This window comes from Perissodus microlepis, chromosome 20, assembly GCF_051167445.1.
Source record: "Perissodus microlepis isolate ML-2025 ecotype Zambia chromosome 20, ASM5116744v1, whole genome shotgun sequence".
In the NCBI taxonomy this organism is placed as follows: domain Eukaryota; kingdom Metazoa; phylum Chordata; class Actinopteri; order Cichliformes; family Cichlidae; genus Perissodus; species Perissodus microlepis.
Window position 1 is genome coordinate 1153235 of NC_140480.1, and position 23801 is coordinate 1177035.

At 44.5% G+C, this 23801-nt stretch overlaps 1 protein-coding gene across 1 annotated transcript in view; it reads right to left on the reverse strand.

Annotated features, from left to right (window-relative positions):
* The window catches only part of lgr6 (leucine-rich repeat containing G protein-coupled receptor 6), a 39585-nt gene extending 17710 nt beyond the window's left edge, over positions 1–21875 (reverse strand). Inside the window, exons 1-2 of the mRNA XM_084916833.1 lie at positions 20603–21875; positions 4901–4972 (exon numbers count right to left, since the gene is read on the reverse strand). Coding sequence (XP_084772959.1) covers positions 4901–4972; positions 20603–20847 — 317 coding nt within the window. The 5' untranslated portion in view covers positions 20848–21875. The remainder of the gene's footprint in view (positions 1–4900; positions 4973–20602) is intronic.
* Between the last annotated feature and the right edge of the window lie 1926 nt (positions 21876–23801).

The window sequence follows — 23801 nt, forward strand, 5'->3', positions numbered from 1 at the left end:
CCTCTGACATCTGACACTCATGTCAACATGTCTCTGTTGTGTTACTGTGCAGTGGCAAACCACACAGCTCCACCCATGCCTGCCAAATCTCACACTCGGCTCAGTTTATAACTTTTACAGATCTCGTATTTATCAACAGAAACACACACATCGGCTCGCTAGAACACAAAGCGAGCCGATCACTATCCAAGCTATTGTGGTGCCATTTAGTCAAACCACAGTCAAAACTTATTCACGTAGACATAAACAGTGCCACATGAAATCTCAATATAGATTTCCCAAAAATGACAGACGTATGACAGACAGTTATTTTTTGAGCATTCAACTCAATGACACTCCCAATATTTATCCGTAATTTCAAGGAAAACTGGTTCAGTTTCCCCTTGATTGAATTTTAATGTCTCTCCAGGGACAATAAATACCATTCTGAGTTTCCGCAGTTGCACAATCTGGTCAACAGGGATATTTTTAGGTCGATTTCCAGAGATGCATCTAAGTTTCTGAAATAAAAACGCCTTCAGTGCCTTGTTTTGGCTGGTCTTTAATATATAATATACTTATTTATATATGTATGCATTAAAAGGCTTTGATGTAGCAGCAAGAGAAATAAGTGATTTTTCAATGTGGACGATGACGGATGCCAGCGATTCTACATTTTAGAAAACAAACACTGTAGTTAGGGTATTTTGTGCACGTCCCACTGCCTGTGCAGCCATTCTCTACTCAACTGTAGCCAACACAGCAATAAAGCAGAATCGCGTTTTTCTTGCCGACGTCATTTATCAAATGAATAATTACGTCGATGGCGAGGATGGATGCTGAAAAGGGAAAGAAATGCTCAGACGTTCCTGATAGACATCAGCAGAACATCGGCAGTTGACCAACTGTTTCCATTAAATCAGAGAGTGTATTTATGTGTGTGTAAATGATCGTACGTTTGAGTGAATGTTCCACACTTTGCCTCCTAGTCGTTCCACATCAATCTCCGTCTAATGAAAGGCGCCTTGCTCGTGTCAAACCGTGGCTCCAACTGTTTCTTCTTTTTTCTTTCGTTCTTTTAATTTGATTTGAGGATTGTTACAATTGCTCTTGGCCTCTGTGCTGCACAGATAAAAATTCCACCTCAACTATAAAATGATTCATAGGTAACATAGCAGAAGCCACTGTAGCCGGTACAGTGGAGACGGGTGTTGCTGGTAACAGAGGTGAGACCACCCTCCTATTTGGGCCGATCAGAGAGGGATTCGCTGAAGCACATCCCCCGCTGATTATTCTATGTATCATCTCGTTCTATTGCCTCAAAATAATAAACAAGACGACAGATTAAAGACCTCGGGAACAAAGACAGCATCATATTTTGGCACACTATCTCAGGTAGTGATAGTCATAGTGGTAGCAGGACCAGGGTAGGTGATAGGAGTTGATGATGAAAGGGCAGACAGAGGAGATAAACGGGTCTTATCAGCGAGAGGGCGAACTGTGCGTGGGTGTTTTATGTAAGTGCTTAGTACGCGCATGTTTTACAACCTTGGCCCGTCAAAAGAAATGTGAGCAGATGACCTTTGACTTGACATCGAGGTCAACCACTTAACCTGCCATTAACCTCTGAAATTGAGGGAGTAAAATGCAGACACGTGGAGCGTCAGCCTTTGAATGTGGTTGTTTGTGGGCAACACATGAACCATTCTGGCAACACCAAGAGGAAAAGTTTGAATTGGTCTATATTAGATAGTCTTGGCTGGGTGCTGCACCTGGAACATCAAGCCAGCCAACGCTTTGACCTCTTAACCCTCCCCCATGTCATATTCCTGGCCTATCAGCAGACAATCTTATCGCCAAGAGAAAGACAAGCAGGGCATCGTTGGCCTCCACTCACCACCTCTGTACTCTTGCATTTGGATTTCATATCTCATATGTGATAGTTGGAGTCAGAGGGCTCCGATATGACTGGATCCAATTAAGAGTGTCAGAAGATAAGACGAGCATATTCCGTGCACATTAAGTTAAGATGTAGGCCAAAAGAGGCAAAGTCACCAATGATGGGAAGTCAGATTATTCCACCTGTCAGGCCACTTGAAGTGGTGTCAGTTCACCTCTATAATTACGAGGTGTTAGATAACTGCAGATAATGATAAGGTGAGTAGGAGACACGACGCAAGTGGCTGATTATGAAGTTAAAGGCAAAAGCAGAGTGAAATATGAGATCAGCAGCTACAAACAGGGATGGACTTTGATAATGATGATAGGCTGGGAGCGCTGTCGCCTGCTAAATGTGGTTTTCAGAAAAAAACATCTTCGAGGGCAGTCTCACTCCAAGCCGTCCTCTGGTAGCTCCAAGTCACCGCTTCATGAGAAAATGGCTTTTTTAGAGCAAAACTTTTAAAAAAGAGGGCGTGTCTTTGATATGGCGGCCAGATAAGAAACCAGCTTTGGAGTCTGTATCCAAGCATGGGCACTGCTGCTCTCTCATTAATCCACAGACACGCAGTCGCCTCTCTTCAAGCTTCGTCTGACTGACAGTTGTGTGCATGTTTTTGTGTTTAAATTAAGACGGAAATTCACTGATCAAAGTGCTGAATGAAGGCTTAATAAGAGGGATCTGAGATCAATTGAATGAGACGTAGAAATAAGGACTTACAGGCAGGGAAAGGGCTGGAGGGAGGGATGATTGTGCTCACATCTTATTATCAATATTAATGGTGCAGTGAATCAAAGGAAGGTTTAGCCCAGTAAGATTAGCTACCTTTGTGAGTTAATTTGATCACCTCGTTTTAGGTTCAAAGGGATTAGCTGTTATTCCCTTTGAAGCTACAGAGGTGAGAACTGAGCAAAGAGATAAGAGGTGGGATGACACAGTTTGTGTTCAAATGCTTCTTAGAGATAATCTGTACCCTCACTTTCCTGTAGCGTAGCACGGGATAAATGTTGAAACTCTTGCCATCAGCAAATTTGTTTTAGTTTGTGAAAATGTGACGTGAGAGCAGAAAAAATGTCAAAGGCAGAGACTACACGGCCTGCAGTGAAGTGAAGATGGGGGGGCCAGTGAAAATGAATTCAGTGGGAGGGAGACGGAGTAAGGGAGGGCAGGCGGCGAGGCAGAGCCCAACATCAAACAATTTATCACTCTACCAGTCACAACACGCCTGCCCCTTGCCTCTCCCTGCTACCAAACAGTTCTCTAGACCCACATCAAAAGCTGTCTCTCTCAAACCAATCATGTTTGTGTTGAGAGCGTTGATTTGTTTTTCTGAGCTTTCTAAGTGTAACACAACCTGTTATCGCGTTGTCTCTTTAAACCATTTCAGACAGAGATTAATATTTTTAAAAAGCGCTTTTCCTGCCCTTGAAATGTCATGATCGTCTCAGAACATCTCCTGAAATGGTCACAGGGCTGGGAAAAAAATTGGCTTCAGGGAAGGAACATACTCCTTGGAAGAATTACAAAGCAACAAAAAGTCTCCATAAAGTGTCAGAACTTGATAGCTATGCAGACGAAGCAAGATCAATGGGCCTGTAAAACACTGGGATGGTTGTTCCTGGACAAACACTACAGATGGAGCTGTGTCCAAGGCCCCGCTTCAACCCCCACCCCTGCCATTCCCCCCACCCGATGCAGGCAAATGTCAGCTTCAGTGCTCAGCACCACCCTGAACTGCGTGGTTTTCGTTATTACGCCAACAGCAATATCTGACCTGTAACGTTTTACAACAGCAAAAGTTCAGATCAGCAATTCAATAAGCTGCAATAAATCAAAGTGGTCGATTCGATATTCCGGCTTTTAAAGTGTCACATAATTTCCCTTCGTTCTGCTCTTCGGACACAGTTGGACGGCAACTCAAAGGAAATGTAGCGGCCGCCCGGCTAACCTTGTTGCTTTCATCATCGTTAGCTCATGCCTCACAGGCTGCAGCTGCGCAAATTAGCAAAGAAAACAGCAGACTGTTCAAACACCCGACGAAGACACACATGCACACACACAAAGTTTGCAGGATTCAGAGGTGAAATAATCACGCGAATGCTGACATACAAGCATAAGCCCCCTCGAACTCAAACACACTACACTCTTACGCACATTCACGCCCTGAGGGCAAGTCTGTAGGCAGCTTTTGTCAAACGGAGACGGAATTCTGCTGAGTGGTTTGAGTAGTCAGATCCGATATCGGCGAGGTTGACTGAGAACGTGTTCAAAAAAGTTTTGCAAACTTGCTGCGCCTTGTATTCTTTTAACAGCCCTGTGAGACTGAAACCAATACTACTTCTTTTTTACCTTGAAAGCGCCGGCCAGATTTCCTCTGTAGCATATGCTATGGTAGTCGAAAACATTTAGACTTCTTATAGTCTAACATATTGTTTGTTTAGTTTCATTTGATCAAATAAAGCTATATTTATTACCAGCCAAGAGAAGAATGTTACAGATATTCCAATGAATCCATACTTAATTCTATGTAGAAAGAAAAGGTGGAAATCTTTGTGCATTATTTGTTGTCCCAGGGCTATCCTAAAAGTCTCCCATCGTGTGTGTTTATCTTGGCGAGGACACTTGTCTACGAGCGAACTGTTTCTGCTGATCTGTCCAGCTGAACCGAATTCAAGGAGGGCAAGAAAGCAGAGGCTTGGATGCCGAGCACAGAACCTGCGCTTTAAAGACCATATATTTGATCTCTGAGTGAATATCAGGTTCGCCTCAGCTCTCCCTTTTGTGCAGCCATCCCAGGATATACTAGCATATTGCTTCAGGCACTTTCTTGGTAGGGGAGATCAGAGGCGGGCCAGAATCATCAACCTCATCTCTGGCGTCTGTGGGTATCGGCGGTTCAAGGAATTACTGGTTCTCGTCATGCATGAGTTGTGACAGTGCAGGTTCATTAAGTGAGCGTGAGTTGAATGATTGTGCACTCACAGTTCTGATAGCAGGTGCAGTCGGTGGAAGGCCCTGGGCTGGATCTCGCTGATGTTGTTCATGCTCAGATCCCTAGAGAGAGAGAGGGGAACGGGGAAAATCAAAGAGTCAGTCAATGCGTGCCTTTTTAATGTTCTTTGAAAACGCTCAGAGACGTAAAATTATAAATGTTTCAAATGCCTTTTTCATATGGAAATCCATCCTCACGAGCAGGGAGTAGTACACAGAGAGAGGTTACAGGGTTAGGTAGAGAGGTTGGAGAACTGAAGGGAGGAGAGGGAGATGCAGAGGAGAATTTTCCCCAATGAATCATTGTTGGGCAGCTGTAATTTCCTCCTCGTCCCAGTGACTCTTTCTCTTTTCCAGATGTCTCACTCTGCTTTCTCTCAGATCTGACCCCTCGGTCCCCCCTTCCTATCTATCTCGTTCTCCTTCCCGTTCTCAGTCTCTTGGCTTCTTTCTTCTTCCTCAGGTTTCTCCTGAGACCACCTCCTTCCCCCTTTGTTCATTGCTTTAACACAGGCACACTCCATTTCTTTGATTCTTTGACACACACTCTGACGTGAGAGGGTGTGTTGAGGGGTGAGTGTTGACGCAGCTGCGTTGCGGTGAAAGAGGGAGAGGTGAAGGATGCTCAGACTCATGCGTGCACACACGCACACATTAAACACACACACTTTTTCACATCTTTTTTTAACACTCGGGGACAGCTTATGTGTCAGCCTCTGGTAGAAAACATATATAACCTTTTAACTCGGTCATGTAAGGTCATCTCTTTGATTAGCACGGGGAAAGCAAGAAGGTTTTACATCACCTCTTCTTTGCTTTCACAGCCCTTGGGGTCTTGCATGAGCCTTCAGGAGTGAGACTTGAATTTCCGTGTCTCTGTGCGTGTATGACACTAACATTGCTCATAAAGCCAGACCACCAGGCTAGCGAGTGTAAACTGTGCTCTCAGAAGCCCTTTGCAGTTGGGAGTTTTGACACACTGCCTGTTTGTTTGTTAAGTCAGCCAAGCTGACGGGGCTGGACGGATCGGTCCTCAGGCGTGATCTATATCCAACTTCAGGGAGATATAGAAAAAAACTGTGCTTGGTTCAAAAAATGTGGGTATTTGAGTAGCCTGTCATAATTAGCAGACGAGTCAAATTCAGTATAGCAAAAATCTGGTACACCGTCAAGGATAACACACAGCATAAGCTCCATGTGTCACGTGTAATGAGGGGGTGTGTTCTTACCAAGCGATGAGCTTGCAACATTAGCAGGGTGCCATGAAACTTTGCAGGTCAGATCATTGCAGAGCCTTTTCTACAGCATCTGCTGACAATTAATATTTTCCTAAGAAAGTATAATAAAGGCACGAATGTAAACTCTTGGGGGGTCTGACAGCAGAGAGAGGTGTTCAAGGTGTTATTCAAGGACCTTCCAGTGTGAATATTTTCAGTCATAAGATTAACGACATTCTGTAGGGATTTCAGTATTTTGGTTTCACTGTTGCATTGATGTTACTGACCTACTCTTAGTAGTTACTTGTCTTTCATGCTTATAAAATAATGAGCAAGGCCTGTGTTGTTGTTTTACTGCTTGTTTGGTATGCTTGGTAATGCATACTGACAGCTCAAAGTAATGTACCCTAAGGTAGCACTCGGCCTATAAAGGAGGATAAGAAGGAGACTTCAAGCTAAAGTAAATAATGCGGGTATGAAAACATTCAATAATGGTTTGTCAAATGCTTACAGAGGAATATGATATTTATTCATGTTTGTGTAATCTAAACTGTGTTTGCTTATAATGAAAACCGGGCACCTGTAAATACAAGGCTAGTCCAAGGCTGCATACCTCCAGCAAGAGTGAGAATTTCCCCCAGGATCCAGAAGTATATCACAAATATGTATATATATGACACACTATGTCACTATGTTTCCAGTTTTTTTCTTATCTATTTGTAAAGATGGATATAAAGATGAACTCGTGTTTCTTAGTAGTATATTAGCCTTCCAAAAATGTCCTGGATCCAGATTTACACTTCAGATCAACTCCAAAAGTTAATCATTACGAGCTGAGCCAAATGCAAATCCGTCCGTAACATTTTGAGTAATCCTGTTGATAAACAGACTGACAAACTAAACCAGTCACATAACCTCCATGGTAGGAGGGGCGGGGTAAATATGGTGCCATTTCATGTTTATTGAATCACTTATTCAATCTTCAATTTTTATTAAAAAAGTCAGAATAACAAATAACAGACTAAAGAAATGAGCAAACAAATTACTGCATACAGTAAACACAGTGTGTGAGTGCCAGTGAGCTTTTTAATATAACACAGGTTGTCTGTAATCCAGTCCTGGGCTCCTTGATCACAGTGTTATCAACAGTAGACCAAGACAGATCACACCAACTGTGATGATGAGCGAGATGATGGTCTTACAAATCTTGTGGCTTAGAGTAGCTATGCTCTTCCTTAGGGATCAACCAACTTTCAATCATTGATTTAGCTGTAAGTCATATAAACAGTTCTTGAAAAGTGAACTGGAAGAAGGTTTGTGAAAAGGTTAGTAATCCTAAGCCCGACAGCAAACCCACCCAAAAAAATACAAACCAGGAAAAGAAGGGTTAGAGAATAGTTTAGTCCAAGCTTAGGTGTAAGAGTCATTGAAATGTTGCAGAGAAGGAGTTCTAAATATCCACTACGCAAAAAAACTTCAAAGATGTTGAAAATGAAGGAATTTTGCACCGACAGGCTGACCGTTGTGCAAAAGACATGCAAGAATTTTGAGACAACTTTTGCTCCCTCACTCAAACTTTTCAGTCATGTTCATTTCCCTTCATGAACATATTCTTTTGTTAGTCTTGTGTTTTTGTTTGTGCATGGCTGCTGAGCAAAGAAGGGGACTCAGAGTTGAGATACGCCACTAAAAAATGTGACTGACAATCTGTGAGTGATAAGGAGAAGTGAGAGATCCATACCTCAGTGACGTGGCATATAGGTGATGTTTAGCTTGACACAGTGGTGTCCTAAAAGATCGTTTCCACTGGTCTACAGCTAAACTGTTGATAGTTTTGTCAAAAAACATTTTTAAAAGTTCATTTTCCTATCAGTGTTTTCCAAATATGCCAAATTTCAATGTCAGACTTTAGCTTTTCAGGGTATTTCAGAAAAGCCAACAGTTTCCATCTTTGACACAGTATCTGCTCAATAATTCTGAAATAAATGCAACTATAATACATTACTGCTTGATTAGAGTCTGAAGTCAATATAAGTGACAACAAAGTTGCCATGGAGATGACGCAGCAAGCAAGCAGTAACACAGTAATCAAGACTGGGTGACATCACGTATGACACAGGAAGCGCAGGGGAGGGGGCGCGTGAACAAGACACGTGCACACTTTAATCCGATTCATCTTCTGGGCGCTAATATTCTGCAGAGGGAGAATATTTATTGGGACACTGTGGAGGGATTGTTAAAGGGGAGCAACACGCAGACATGCAGACATACACACCCAGCTTCTGGGGATGCGCCCACAGATGGAGACAACTCTCCGTTATCTGGTCCTGATTAAAGAAGCCATAAACAAACGTTGTGTGAAGTCCATAACAGCGGCCTCGCTCAGACAGAATAAACACACGGCAATGGAGAGAGAAAATGTTTAAAAATAAAGACACACACACCGGTGAGTCATGGGGAAAAGGTTGAATGCAGCTCGGCTCGCCTGCGCTCTCCAACAAGCTCGTTTGGGAAGCCGGAGAAAGAGCGAGAGAGAGACATTTCTGCAGTGCAGGCCAAGGCCTCCGCTGACAACTTGACGTATCGTTGGAAGGCACTGTGCTATGGCTTGTTTTTAAAATCAAATAACAGCTGTGGCTTTTTTAAACCATGATAATTATGATTGATGACTACCACATGTGCATTGTGTCGGCTGGCGCTGTGACGTGCAGATATTTTCAGCGCAAGTAAACGCCCGCAAAAGTAATGAGAAAGACAGCGCTCAGAAGATTTTGCAGGCTGTGGGAGTTTCACAATTAGAACTGTCCCCGTTTTATTGGCATCTCTAATGTGTGTGTGCGCGTGCGTGTGTGTGTGCGCGCTGTGAAAGAGAGGGAGAAGTCTGTGTATCAGTATCTATGTGCGCAGGACAATATTATTTCCATTTATAGGTGGCTGCGGTGTGTGTGGTGAGATGACTGTCGCTCATTTTCACACCCCTATTGTTTTCCATTGAGGCTGCACATGTGGTGGGTGCAGGCCCTGGTTGCACTTTCACCACATCATACATGGACTCTGCTGGGACCTAGAAAGGGATTGCTGTGAGTGTGTGCGTGTGTTGGGGGGGGATAGCGTGGAGGTTTCTTTTCTTCATTTTTCATGTGAGTATTCAGCAGGGAAACGTTCTGCCCTATCTTGGCCATCACGGCGTCAGAGAAACAGCCTGATATTGCTCGCAGGAAAACACATCTTTCAGCTGACAGAGGCGCACAGGCCATTGCCTTTCCTTAGAACTCCTGTTGCTGACTGACGAACTAAAGATTCCTCAGCGGCGCTGGGACGCATGCAGGAAAGCGGACGCGGAGACGCGCGCTCATCCGCAAACACACCCATAACATTTCTTTTTATCTCCTTTTTCTCTGACAAAGCCTGTGATCTCTTCCTGTCTTCCCCCGGGGTGGGAACGGAACAGACGTGGATCTTCATGTGCACAGATGTGTGCATTTTTGCGTGTTTAAGCGCGGTAACGTGTGGAACTGAGAAGGGAAAAGAAACTGATACATTTTTCCATTTCTATTTCTCCATCGTTCCGCAGTTTGCAGACACACAATGTTCTCCGACTGATGTGTGTACGTGTAGGCTCGTCTGTGTGTGACTGTAAGGGAGGAGGAATTGGCATCGGAAGAAAGGTAAAGCACTATCTGACTGCTTTGTGCAGTGATTGATAGAGTAACCATGGCAAGTCGCATGTCTTAAGGGAGGAACGGAAGCATGAAGAAGCAGGGGTACATTTCCATTCATCGGCCCTGGCCTTTCAGTCCCTCCCTCTCGCTCTCTTTCTCTCTTATGCCGCTCTATCCCTCACACTCGCTCTTTCTCTCCCCATTGCTGTTTCAGATTTCAACTCGAGCATGAGGTTACACTGTCCTGTAGCTAGAATAATGTGATTTATCATATTTCCACTTCGCCGTCAACAGAACTACTGAAGTATGTTATCGGCTCTGTGATCAAAGGCGGCGTGTGTGGGGGGGCGTGAATGTGCCCCTAGCCCCACTGTAACCAATTTCAAACTGGATGCATTTCTGACAAAAAGCTGGTGATTTAGCGCAGCAAAACAACTCGCCACATCATATGAAAAATGCCATTGTTTATTTTTAGGAACATAGACACCCACGCTACAGCCACAGGCACTCACACATACTCCAGGTGTGGGTTTTTTGTTGTTGCTGTTTTTGTGAGGAGGGTGATGGACCACCCTGGTGAGTGAATATACCCTTAGACCAGGGCAGATATGATCAGTAGTCAGGTGCCTGTTTCTGGAAACATTGCTAAAATGTGTCAGTGAGAGAAAGAGAGCGTAAGCAGGGGGGGTGATATGATATCATGCATTTCACATTGAGGCCATAGATCCCCCTGCCCCAACCTCAAACAAAAAAAAAGAAAGGGAAACCTGTATGAAAAGACTTGTGGTATGCTACTGCTACTAAACCTTAAAATTGCATACAAAATATTGAGAGATCTTTCACCTCCCAAAAAATCAGTTTAATGAGAGCCACACCATCATTATTTGTGCTTTCATCTCTTCCCGTTTGAATCATTGTAACAGTCTTTTTACTTGTTACAACAAAACAGCTTTGGATCGCCTTCAGGCTGCAGCAACAGAAGATCGCATATCACTCCAGTTTTGCCTTCTCTTCAGTGGTTGCCAGGAAATTTTAGGTTTCACTTTAAAATGTATTTTTAACTTTTATGACCCTACATGGTAAAGTTCCCCAGGATATCGCTAACCTGCTGAAACCTCATTCTTCTTCCCGAGCTCTTGGTTCTTCAGGTCAGAGGTCGCTACTGGTCCCATGTGCTCGGTTCAAAACTCATGGGGATCAGGTTTTTCAGGCAGTGGCACCAAGGTTGTGTAAATCTCTTCCACTGTCTTTGCACTTTACAGAGTCCACCGACTCTTAAAAAGCGGCTGAAGTCAAGCTTTTAATTAGTTTGTTGTTTTATGTTGTATTTGATTGTTTTACATTGTTTTCATACAGTTTTGCCTCTTGTTTTATTGTGGAGCACTTTGTGATTTTTATCTGTGAACAGTGCTTTATAAATACATTTTACCAACTTATACTCTGTGGTGTTTGTTTCGCTCTCGCTTCCTTTTCTAGTCTGTCTCTCTTTCTTTTTTGCCTCCCTGCCAATCCCAATCTCCCTCGCTCAGGTGGAAGTTCTTAGCAAACAAACAGCCAATAATGGCAGTAAGCGCTGCACCTTTGAAGGTGGCTTATATGTGAGGAACATTAGAGTAACAGAACCTTAGTGGAAATCAACAACCTAGAGTTCTGCCCTGAGGGCAGGAGTTGTGCATTAGGGCTGCTTGAGCCACACCTTGGCTGTCTTTCACAGCGATTAGGACTGTAATGTCTTCAGTTAGATTCAGTCTGATCCTCTCCGCTTAGTTCTTTGAAACAGTTAAGGCACGATGAAAGAGGATCTTTTATTCCACACAATGCAACTGGTAGTCAGTGCTTGGGCGCCGCCTTAAAGAGGGTCTAAATAGTTGTGTGCATTAGTGTGTGAGTGTGTGTGCATGTGTGTATTGTATGCAAGGGTGAGGTCTAAGTGTGTTTGCTTTTTTCTGTCTGAATAGACTGACTGCTTTGGCATTCAGTTTCTCTCCCGGTCACACATGAGGTTGCACACACGCACACACGCACGCACACACACACACACACGCACACACATACACACACACGCACGCACACACACACACACACACACACACACACACACACACACACAAACGCACGCACGCACGCACGCACACACACACACACACACACACATACACACACACACACACACACACATACACACACACGCACACACACACACCCAAGAGTCAGGAAGGAGGGTACAATGCTGTCCTCCCCTCCTCCTTTCTCTAAAGATGTGTTTTTTCTCCCTCCCTCCCAGACTTCCTGGGAGGGGTACACTGCCCTTTGTGTCCGAAGGCACTCTCTTTTTATCTTTCCCTCTCTTATTCTCTCATTCACGGGGGACAAAGAGCGAGAGGGCGAGGAGAAGTTTTTCACCTGGATGAGGAGGGCCATGGGGAGGACTCTGCAACAAAAGTGCAGAGAAACAGAGAAGGAGGGATGAAGAGAAAAGAGGAGATAATGAAACAGAAAAGGGAGATGCTTCTGTGTGTTGTGCTCTTTTCTGCTTGCTGTGGTTAAGAGGAGAATGACAGGCGGATGTCTGGGTGGAGAGAGTAGCTGTTTAGTCTGAGGCCATGTCATGGGAAACATACTCGTGCCCTCTGGGACTTCATTCAACCCCTGGTATACTGCACACGCACATAAACACGTGCGCATACACACTTCATGTGCGCTACTTGCCCTCACACACACACACACCCTGTCATGAGATTGGGGGGGGGGGGGGGGGGGGGGGTGTAAGGTCAAGCACTTCAGTAATGGAACAGGAAGTGTTGGAACAGTCGGCGCTACACAACATACAACTGCCTCCAACATGTGGACAGGAATGACAGGCAGCTGTTGTGGGTAGGCCAAAGCTTTGGAAGGCAGGAAGGCATTCACAGCCCTCCCCGTACTCCACTAATGTGTTGTTTTGACATGTATATTTTGTCTAGTTTTCATGCGTGTTTGTCACATGATGTACGTTTTTTTTAATCAAAGCTATGAGTTTTTGCAGTATTAAAAGACAATAGCATGCCAATGAACTCTTTAAAAAATAGTAAACGTGTGGAAAAGGGTAGCAAATTTTATCGCTTCCTGAATGGGTATCTCTTACAGAGGTGTCCTCCCCCCCTTCTGCATTCTGATTCAAGGCAGATTCGCAGCAGTGGACACAACAGTAAATGAAACCCGATGAGTATTAGTGTCAGGCTCTATTATGACTTCATTTGGTTGAATGGCAGAAACAGGAGGACACTGGATCTAGTTAGAAGGCTGCTCAAATCCACTGCTGGCTCAAAAAGCTCCTTTGCTGTTGCGCTCACAGATCCACGATCAGGTCATCTGCTCCATATATTAAAGAGTACCCACGGATAACATCTAGAACTCAACTTAGATCAGCGCGTGATGAAATCTTACCCCACACCGCTGAAGACATGTGGCTGCTGTTGGTTTAAAGAGATTTAGTTTGGCCTCTTGCCATTCATGTAAAAAGTCCAGATTTCCTTTTTTGCTCCTTCTCAGATATGTAATCGAGACTTGAGTAAGCCTGACAGAATTCCCCCCTCCCCTCTTCACAGCAGATGGAAAATTCACCTGTGAAGTCCAGGCTTAGGAAGAATAATGATGTAGTCTTACCAATAATTATGCAATCCTACTGAGCTCACTGCTGTTTCTGCATTCAGATCAGTCAAACTAACCCTCAAATATTAGACATCCTGAGAAAAGATTTCGTCGTTCTTTATCCCCCCCCATCATTAATCTCTCAAACTTCTGTTTTCTACATCCCTGCTTTAATTTCTTGTACATTCTTGTGCAATATCCCCCTTTGGCTATGCTACTGTATTTGTGTTTGTGAGCGTGTGTGCGTGTGTGTGTGCGCGCACATTTACATGTGTCTGTAAAAGCTGCTTTGTTCCCTTTAGTTAATACTCCAGTCTACCATTCAACCTTATCCCAGCTAGCACTGTAGTGACATCTCTGCTCTGTGAGATTCTTTGATGCATTAACCATCATTAAGTGAGTATGTGCGTGTGCGCCACTATTGCTGCCTGTGTGTTTCCTTGTGTGCAATGCCCACATAGCAAAATTGGTATGGCCCCGATCTGGCCCACACAATGTGCTTACACATGGCCCACATTCCGCAAATAATGACGGCCCTTTGGTGGCACAGATCTGGTTGGCTAGAGATGGCCCACACATGGGCCAGTTGCAGACACACTGGTGGTCCTGTGCTGGCCCATGTGTGGGCCACCTCTGGCCAACCTGATCTGGGCCACCAAAGGGCCGTCATTCTTTGCGGCATGTGGGCCATGTGTAAGTTGTGTGCAGCCACGGGCCAGTTTCAAGCACACTGCTGACCCTGTGCTGGCCCTAGATGTCAGCTTAATGTGCACCTTAATCAAGCCATGTAATAACATGTGCCAGAACATAATAGTGCCAAAGTAACATGACGAAACTGTTCAGATTGTGAATGGACTGATTCTTATGTAGCGCTTTTCTTCTCTCCCGGATTACTCAAAGTGCTCTATACAACATGCCACATTCACCCAATCACACACTTTCTCTACACCAAGTGCTTCCTAACTATATTCATACACAGACTTGCAGACTGGAGGAGCAAGGGATCGAACTACTAACCTTCCAATCAATAGGTGACCTGCTCTACCTCCTGAGCTACAGCCACCCACTGGCAATGATGAGTAAACCGTCACTAGGTTTTGGATAAAGTGTACACTCACAAACATGTCAAATCTGCATTTGAAACGTTGGCTACCATAGCAGTATCGTATCACAACATGGCATTTGGGTCTTCTAACTAAAATAGGAAAATAAAAACATAAATACTGCCATCATTGCCAGACCTGGCCCACATCTGGTTGACATATACTCTGCCATGACACCAGTCTGTCAGCAGTGCTAGCTTGATGCCGCATCCAGGAAAGACCTGTTTTCTATGGGCCCAGGCCACATACACCAAACCACAATTGGGCCAGATGTGGCATGCCATCACATAAATAGTGGTGTCATTGCCAGACCTGGCACACATCTGGTTGACATACACTCTGCCATGACACCGGTCAGTCAGAAGTGCCAGCTTGATGCCAGATCCGGGCCAGTCCTGTTTTCTATGGGCCCAGGCCACATAGCCCAAACCACAATTGTGCCAGATGTGGTATGCCATTGCATGAACAGTGGCATCATTGCCAGACCTGGCCCATATCTGGATGACATACGTCTTATCATGCCAGAAGTCAACCAGCAGTGCCGGCTTGATACCAGATCCGGGCCAGACCTGCTTGCTATGTGGGTGGAGGGTCTTGTGAGTACGTGCAAGTGTGTGTGTGTGTATGTGTGTGTGTGTTGTTTGAAAGGGCATTAAGTATCATTAGCTCTTACTAGTCATCACCTGCACACTGCCAGCCCCACATGAGCCACTTTGCTCTGCAGGTCTGGCCAACGATCACAAAGATAGGCAGACAGACTTTGAGAGATATGTCATGCACACTCTGCTGTCAACATTCTCCCCCATGTCTCATCACAGGATCTATTATTTTAGTTTCCTATTAAATAAAAAACAAAGTTACAAACTTTTTTATGGGGGTTTAACAATTTTTTTTTAAAAAAATGTAAAAAATAAAATTAAATCCAACTTTCTGCACAATCCATCTGAGCATTTTTTACTCTAGCACATAATCAGGTTATCTTAGATGTTTTAATCAGAAAAACACAGTTTTTGCTTCTTAAAACAGCCATTACATTTGTAGTTTGTGATAGGCTTATCTAAAAAGTGGGCCTTTCCTGAGCTGTTGTAACTGCATCTTCTTGCAGAAGTATAAAATCCTGTTTGAAATTCTTGTATTTTTAGGCAATAAACAGTTTCAAAATGTCTCATCAAATGCACATATGCCACATTCAGACACATAGATCCACATATGCATGGACATGCACTTGGACAGTTGGTGACATTCGGCGTGCCCCGTCCCAGGACAGGACAATGCCTTCTCTGTAGTGGAAAAGAGAGGGCTAGTGCACTTGCACAGTTTCATGCACATACAGTACAGACAGACGCTCACACACACACACACACACACACGTGCACATGCACACAAACAAATATTCCCATGGATTCCCTGAGCTGGAAAGAATAGGAATCTGGGCCATGCAGCCAATCTGAATTCTCTCAGTCAGAAGCAGGCCTTCACCCCACGACCGCACATCACAGGGAGAACATTCCTAGCGCCCCGTGTCATACTTGCGTCACACTGCCATCACACGAAAAACACAGATTTCCATATTCAGTCAGTGGGCCAACAAGGGCCAAACAGTTTAATTCAGTCCCCATAAGCCCATCATGTGCAGGCTCTTGTACACATAAACTACAAAAACTTCCTCCACTTTGCTTTTCTGCTCTCTGCCTCCTCCACCCTAGTTCCCTTCAAGATCTTGTGTCGTGATTGCTTTCTACTTTTTTCTAAAGGACAGGATGTGGAGCGGTAGAGTACACTATGGCCTCTGTGTCTTCTTTGCTTGCTGTTCCTGAGGGAATTACCATTGTTTCCATTGTTTTTCTGTACCTGCCTACCTACCGTCTGTCCCTGAGCAGCGTTTAAAAGCCTCCCAGGTCGTTCTCAGGAAACCACAAACCAGTGCAGTTCCTTCACCCTTCTGGCATAAATATCACTTAGCAATCGGAAGTGGCTTTTTTCAGCCAGTGTTCGTTGCATGAGCTCCAGGGAATCTACTGTAGGAGAGCGCTGAGTTAACACCTTGAGGGTTTGAGTTGAGGAGAGGACAAAGGAGTTAATGAAGGATGAAGAGCATGAAAAGAAGGAAACTATGGTGCAGTTGATTTCTTCCTCTGTACAACTCTCTGATCACCATTGACAGCTGTTTGGCTTGTAGTCTAAACAGCTCCTCCCCAACTGACATGCACATTAACACCTTGAAGAAAAACAATGAAGTGACACCATCTGAGTACACACCCTGTGCTGTTCTTATTCCGCCGCCCGAAGGTGTAGCCATTGCTAGGTTTTTTCTATCAATCACTGCACAGGGATCACACATTTGCACTGCATGAGCAGACCGACACCTGTTCTGTAGATGAATAGGTTGGGGGGGGGCAGGAGAATGGCCTAAATGAGGTAGGAGGGGAGTGTAGCTGAGGCAGGGTGCTACCATAGATGTCTGGAGCCAGGACACTGATGCTGGAGCTGATATCTTCTCTATGAGGACCCTCCACTCTTTGTATACACACACTCAAGCACACACACTCGAGCACGCACGCACACACACACACACACACACTCGAGCACACACACACACACACACTGTTCTCTTTTTTCTTCTATGCACTTATTTCTGCTCTTTTTTTCCAAATACTCCTCTCTCTCTCTGTCAAACACATTTTCTGTTTTCTCTCTTTCTCTTGCAGACATGATGTTTACAGTGTGAGCTCCGGTCACTCACGATAGGAATCATTCCATCAACATAATGGCTAAATGACACGCACACAACTGCTACTGCCACGGTCACCACACAGGGCAGGATGTTGTCCCCTGCATGCGTATATATAGAATGTGTCTGTGTGATTTTTATTTATTTATTTATTTTGCCCCTGCTTAAGCAGAGTGTTCAAAGCTGTCCAATGCACATTTATTTCTGTGGCACCAATTGGTTCCCTTTTAATCATATTTTTATCTCTCCATTATTCTTAGATTCTTGCTTCACCTCCACTGGCTAGAAAAAATCCCCTTTGCAATCTGGGTGGTCTTCACACACAAACTCACACACACACACACACACACACAGAGAGAAACGCGTGTGCACATGCAGGCGTGCTCACACACTCCTCAGTTTTCCTCTGTCTGGTAATGCGCTAGCTGTGGTTTCCTGGCCCAGCCAAAACACTGTTAGAAGTTCACCGCACTTACCACTACCACTAGGCATCACCTAAATGCTTCTCAACTCCGGTCCAACCCCAGACCCAAATACACTCTTTTCCACTTACGCTCACACTGTTCAAGTAAGTGGGAGACGTGTAAACATGCGCACCTGACAACCGTAGAAACAGAGAGTATAGAAATATTACCGGATATTAAACAGATAACGAGGGCATTAAAAAAACATTGCTTTAACTATGTATAAGTCTATAGGTGGAAAGCCAACTAATTGACTTGCTCCTAACTAAGATTTGTGATAGTCACACTACTTACCATCCTTTATGGCCGTTTGACTTGATTGCTGCTACACATTAAACCACACAGGTCTCCAAACTACCGTACACGGTGTTCTCGCACTCAACACACGTCCACACACACTCACAGACACAAGCACCCCGGGGCACTGCCTTTCCTTCCTAATGCGATATCAAAGAGAAGGTCTTTCAAATGATCTCACATGACAGCTCATTTCAAGCATTGCCCACGGAAACAATTATTGCCATAAATCTCTACCCACTCCGCTGCTAGCAGCTCCAAGCACCTTTGCCTCCCAGTGGCAAAATTCTCGTGCAGAGTCAACCTGTAGTCACCTCGGTGTTATGATTCAAAAAAAGAGAGAAAAATTTCCCTGATTACGACTTAATTATGTTTATGCCTATGTGCAGTGGGGTCGTCCAAGTGTGCAAATAAACACTTGAAAATCGAGTGAATCATGCATCGCCTGGTTTCTCCTCTCAAGTCGCTAGCATGTGCATTTGGGCTCACTTTGAAGAGCTCTCCGATGACATGGCCGAATGATGTCATATACTTTCACAGAGTTGTGTGGATGTGGTTTATAATGTGGACTGTTCCCAAGCAAATCCCTGTGACCTCCACAGCCTACAGTATGTGCTTGGAGGCTAATCCAGAGTACACGTCGCAGCAGGGCGTGCTGGACAGTTCTGCAGATCCTGATGGGGATTGGACCGGCTCACCGCTGTTGTAACCTTTTATACTGGAGGATGAAATGAGAAACTCCAGCCTGCTGTGATGGCTGCAGTTGTTTTCATGCAGTATCTGAGTTTGGGAGAAGCTTGTTGTTTTGTTTGTGTTTGAAGAAGGAAACATTTCGTGTGCACTCTCCTGATTCGTTGTGGCATCTCTCCTGCCGTCCCACATTCCATCTTCTCTCTGCTCTACAACTAATGTGTGTGACTGTGTGTGGGCGTGTGCGGTTGGTCACTGAGTTTATTTATCTTATTCTAAATCAGCCCTCAAACTCACTAATTGGTACAGTTCCACCGTTAGGGAACGAGGGGAAATGAACAATTAAGCTTGTGTTTGTAGGAAATGATGTGTGTTTGTGTGTAGATCTGTATGTTTGTGTGTGGCTTGGGCGCAGCACTTAAGATGAGCGCAGATCTCCACCGAGGGAGTCTCATGTCATCATTGTTTTTACTTTAGAGGAGGACTGAGGGGCTCAACGCGCTCCCTTTAAGATCAAGCCTGCCTTGGGTGTGTTCGTGTGCTGACTTAGCTGTGTGACATGCAACCATTGTTAGGCCAAAAGCCTGATGTTCTCATAGGTAGAGCGATTCCTGGACGCAGTAAGAGACCATATTTCACCACCATAAACTCTAAATGTGTTTTAACTTTCAAAGGAGCACAGTGAGATTTGGCCATCACAGGCTCCCATGACAGCACAAGAGGCGAGCATCATTCAAGCGGAGTTCTTTTATGCACCTCTCTTAAAGTCGTTTGCTGCATAAACTCTTGATCTTTCTCCCCTCCTCCCGAATTCTGCTCCTCTGCTCTTGAAATACTTGCAGAGCCCCTAGTGAGAGCTTCTCTATCACGCCCTGTTTCCTGGATTTGACTTCTATGACTTTAGTATCAGTTATCACAAAGTGTCTGTAATCTGTCCTCTGAGGTCTTATGCAGTAAATCACTTAAAGATCTGGCTTTAAGCCACGACAGGGTGGTGTATGAAACTATCTTTTACATAATATTATGTCTAGAGCTTCTTATTACCCTTAAAGTGGCTGGAATTACATCTTTCATTGTATTTACAGCATCTGCCGTGCGCTCTAGCCAACGTATACAAATGAAATTTAAAAATGCTACTGTTCTTCGGTGTTTGGAAATGAAGTCTCACAAAGGAGTTATTTCATCAAGATATTTTTTTGAAAAAACATAATTAAATGAGCCTTTCCTGCACATGTTTCTGCTCTTTTCTTTGCCACTGTGCTTTTATTGCAACACAGTGTGACACAGAGTAGCGGCAAAGCTGAATGCTAAGCCTTTTACACGTTTGGACATCTGTGTTCAAACCCTTCTTGATTCACGCGCACACAAAAACATGCTTGTGTCAAGTGCTTGCAGCTCACACACATGCATGTGTACGCACAAACACAAAAGGCACAGCATACACGTGTGCACACAAACACACAGTCTCTCTCGTGGCATGTCTCCAGTTGGAGCTCAGAAACCTGACACTGAAAGTGGTCCAGTTATTTTGCCATAGTGGCCAGCACACACGCTCTCTCTCGCTCCCTTGCATACACATGTTCCCGCCTGTCCATTTTTATCTACATGTGGGCTTTGCCAGTGCTTCACGTCCAGCCAACTGTTGCCCACTGCTCTATTTTTACAAAATGATGGAATACCAGCCACATCTCGGCAGCATTAATTCATTTTTCAAACAACACTGAAACAAATGGGTACCAGACCGAGATGAGTGAGAGGAGGATTGAAGATCAAGGTTAGGACTCAAAACACGAGGAAGATGATTAGTGAGGTCAAGGAAACAGGGTGAAAAACTTAAAGGGTTTAATAATAAAACAACCAGAGAGTCCTTTGTTGTTCCAACAGTGATGTGTTACTCACAGGTATGTGGTCAGCGGGCTGAGGTTGGCTGGCACAGATGATAGTCCCATCTCTGAGCAGTCAACCATGATAAAGATCCCGTCTTCTTCACAGTGGCACGGAGATGGGCACATTGTTGCCGCTGTACCCTGTCTGTCCTGGATCCGTCCGTACCCCCACGCTCCGGGGGCGGACCCCCAGACTCCTCCGGCCACACAGAGAAACAGAAGCACAAGAGGCATGTCTGGCTGACCACCTGTCTGCATCTGCACCTGTGGAGTTTCCCGGACTGTCTCACTCTCTTTCTGATGCAGCGCTGATAAATGAGGAGTTTCTTCTCTTCTAAGTACTCCCGTCGCTCTTCTAATGCCCCTTCCTGTCCTTTTCTTCACTGCAGGTTGTCCGCACTGTAAATCTGTCCTGTCAAGACACTGACCTATTCATCTCTGTTTATTTACCTCTCTGTCACTACTTCAGTCCCATTGGCTCAACTTTATCTAGCTCCTCTTCCCTCTTGTCTGTCTCCTCTGACTCTGGCCTTGCCTTTTCACTGTCTTTCTCTCCTTGTATATATGTCTCTCCCTCTCTCTTTCTCTCCTTGTATGTATCTCTTGCTCTCTCTGTCTCTCTCTCCTTACCTATTGTAGAAGGAGCGCATGAGTTGTGAATGAGCTACGCTCATTGGCCCACAATTTAGTGGGAGGGACCCGCGATTCTCAAACTCTTCCCTCTCGTTCTCCCTCTCTTCCCTTTCCCATTCTTTACTCAGGCTGAAGAGAAAGGGTGAGTGTGCAGTTTGAAGAAGGGAAAAGGGAAGAACAAGGTAATTGCAATACAGTGCAGTACAGTGGTGTGCGACAAGATTGATTGTGAGGCCTTATAAAGCCCCTGTGAGGGAAACTTGGGAAAAATGAGGTATTGTTTTCAGTTGATATAAGATAAAGCAAACTCTGGAGAATCAGAATGAAAAGACTGTGTGTGGATGTATGAGAGTGATACAAAGGGTCAGAGTGTTGTGACAGCCCATAATATACATAGTAAAAAACTAAAGTGAATGTCTATGTTTTATGTAGTATGTTTCATAAAGCTTACATGTGTCATAATAAGATAACTCAGATGTGCCACTTATCTTTTTTCCACGTGCAACTTAAGTGTACATCAAGTGAACATATAAGAATTTTTCATGAATTCATGCCTATAATATGAAAGCATATGAAAGCAGACACTTACATGTGTAAACTATATTGTGACAAATGTGTCTTACAATACAAACATTTTCTTGGATGCAATGAGAGATTCCTGTTTTTGTTTCTGTTTTTTTTTCCAATGGCTTGCAAGTGATTGAAGGAAATTGGAATTCTGACTCTTCAGCACCCCTCAGTACCCAGAAAGAGCAGAATCGAGTGTCTCACCTTCTCAGATTTCTGCCTGCTGGAATGTTGCAATTGCACACACTCAAAAATGCTCGCATGCAAGCATGCAAGCATGCAAGCATGCACACATGCACATGGATGCCCATAGATAAATTACAGATCATGAGTGACCGGTCCAAAGGATCTCACATATCCGTCTCACATACTCACACACACACACACACATACTCACACACACACTCACACACACACGCACACACACACACACACACGCACACACACACACACACACACACACTCCAGTCTATAGAGAGGAGAGTTTGGAATTGTTGAAGAAGTTCGTGGCAGCCTATCTGTGCTCACTCACAGTTTTTCCACAGAATCTTGACAATAGTCTCATCCAGCCTCACTTTGTTTTATTATAATGCATAAATCTCCTTGTTACACAACTGAGCTTTACATGCTTTGCGCCTGTAAGTACTGAATGTTACATAAGAGCCTAATGATGCAATTTATAGTTATAACAGCTCAAGAAAAACTGACTTGGTATTAAAAGCAGCACAGATTTTGTTCTGTCATTTGGGGGCAGGGATAGCTCAGTAGGTAGCGTGGTTGCCCCATGATCGGAAAGTCGGGGGTTTGAATCCACTGAACAGCTACCCTGAGGTACCCCTGAGCAAGGTACCGTCCCTACACACTGCTCCCTGGGTGCCCACTGCTTCACTGAGTGCAGACAGAGTAATTTCCCCATGGGATCTATAAGGTATACATTATCATCATTCAAACCTATCTCTCAGTATTAATCTAGTGATAGTCTTGAGCTAATCTGTAAGAAGCTTAAGAGGGAAAGAAATCAATTCTTCCACTAGGCAAAAATAGCACAATAACACTGTACTGATTATCCCTAATAGCTCTACTTTTAGCTATTTTCATGTTTTACTGGAGGGATCACATGGTCATCCAAGAGCTGATAAAATAACCGCTCGCACTTATAAAATCTCCAGTAAAGAAAATTGGTGAATTAACTCAAAAATGGCAGTCAGTGTGGAAAGCATGGCTGCTTCCCAGTTCTTGGAAAAGTGAGGCTTGAGAAAGCGAGGCTTTCATTTGACAGATGCTGCATGTTATACACACACAACTGCAAAGATGCGAAGCCAAGTACAAGTGCAAGGATGTAAATTTATGACAAGCACAATCCCTGAAAGGGTTTGAAAACCCGCTCATGGATCCCGGACACAGAGTCCATGCACAGCGTGCTATTTCAAATGCAAAACTGCACAGATCTTTTCTGGCCCTCCGGCCTGTCTGTCTCTCTGTATGTCTATCCATCTTTCCCCTTCTGTCTTTCTTTCTCCACGATCCTCTGCAGGCTGAATAGTTTCTCATTAATTAATTAACATTCCTATGCCACTGTGTTTTCTGAGGGGCCTTTGTTATAGTCCCACAAAAACTCTTTCAGAGCTGTTCCTCACAATGTCTCCCTCTCTGTGTGTTGCTCACGCTCTCTCCCTCTCTCTCTCCCTCTCTCTCTCTCTCTGTCCCATGCTCTCTCTCTCTCTCTCTCTCTCTCTGTCCCATGCTCTCTCTCTCTCTCTCTCTCTCTCTGTCCCGTGCTCTCTCCCTCTCTCTCTCTCTCTCTGTCCCATGCTCTCTCTCTCTCTCTCCCTCTCTCTCTGTCCCGTGCTCTCTCCCTCTCTCTCTCTCTCTCTGTCCCATGCTCTCTCTCTCTCTCTCCCTCTCTCTCTGTCCCGTGCTCTCTCCTCTCTCTCTCTCTCTCTGTCCCATGCTCTCTCTCTCTCTCTCCCTCTCTCTCTGTCCCGTGCTCTCTCCCTCTCTCTCTCTCTCTC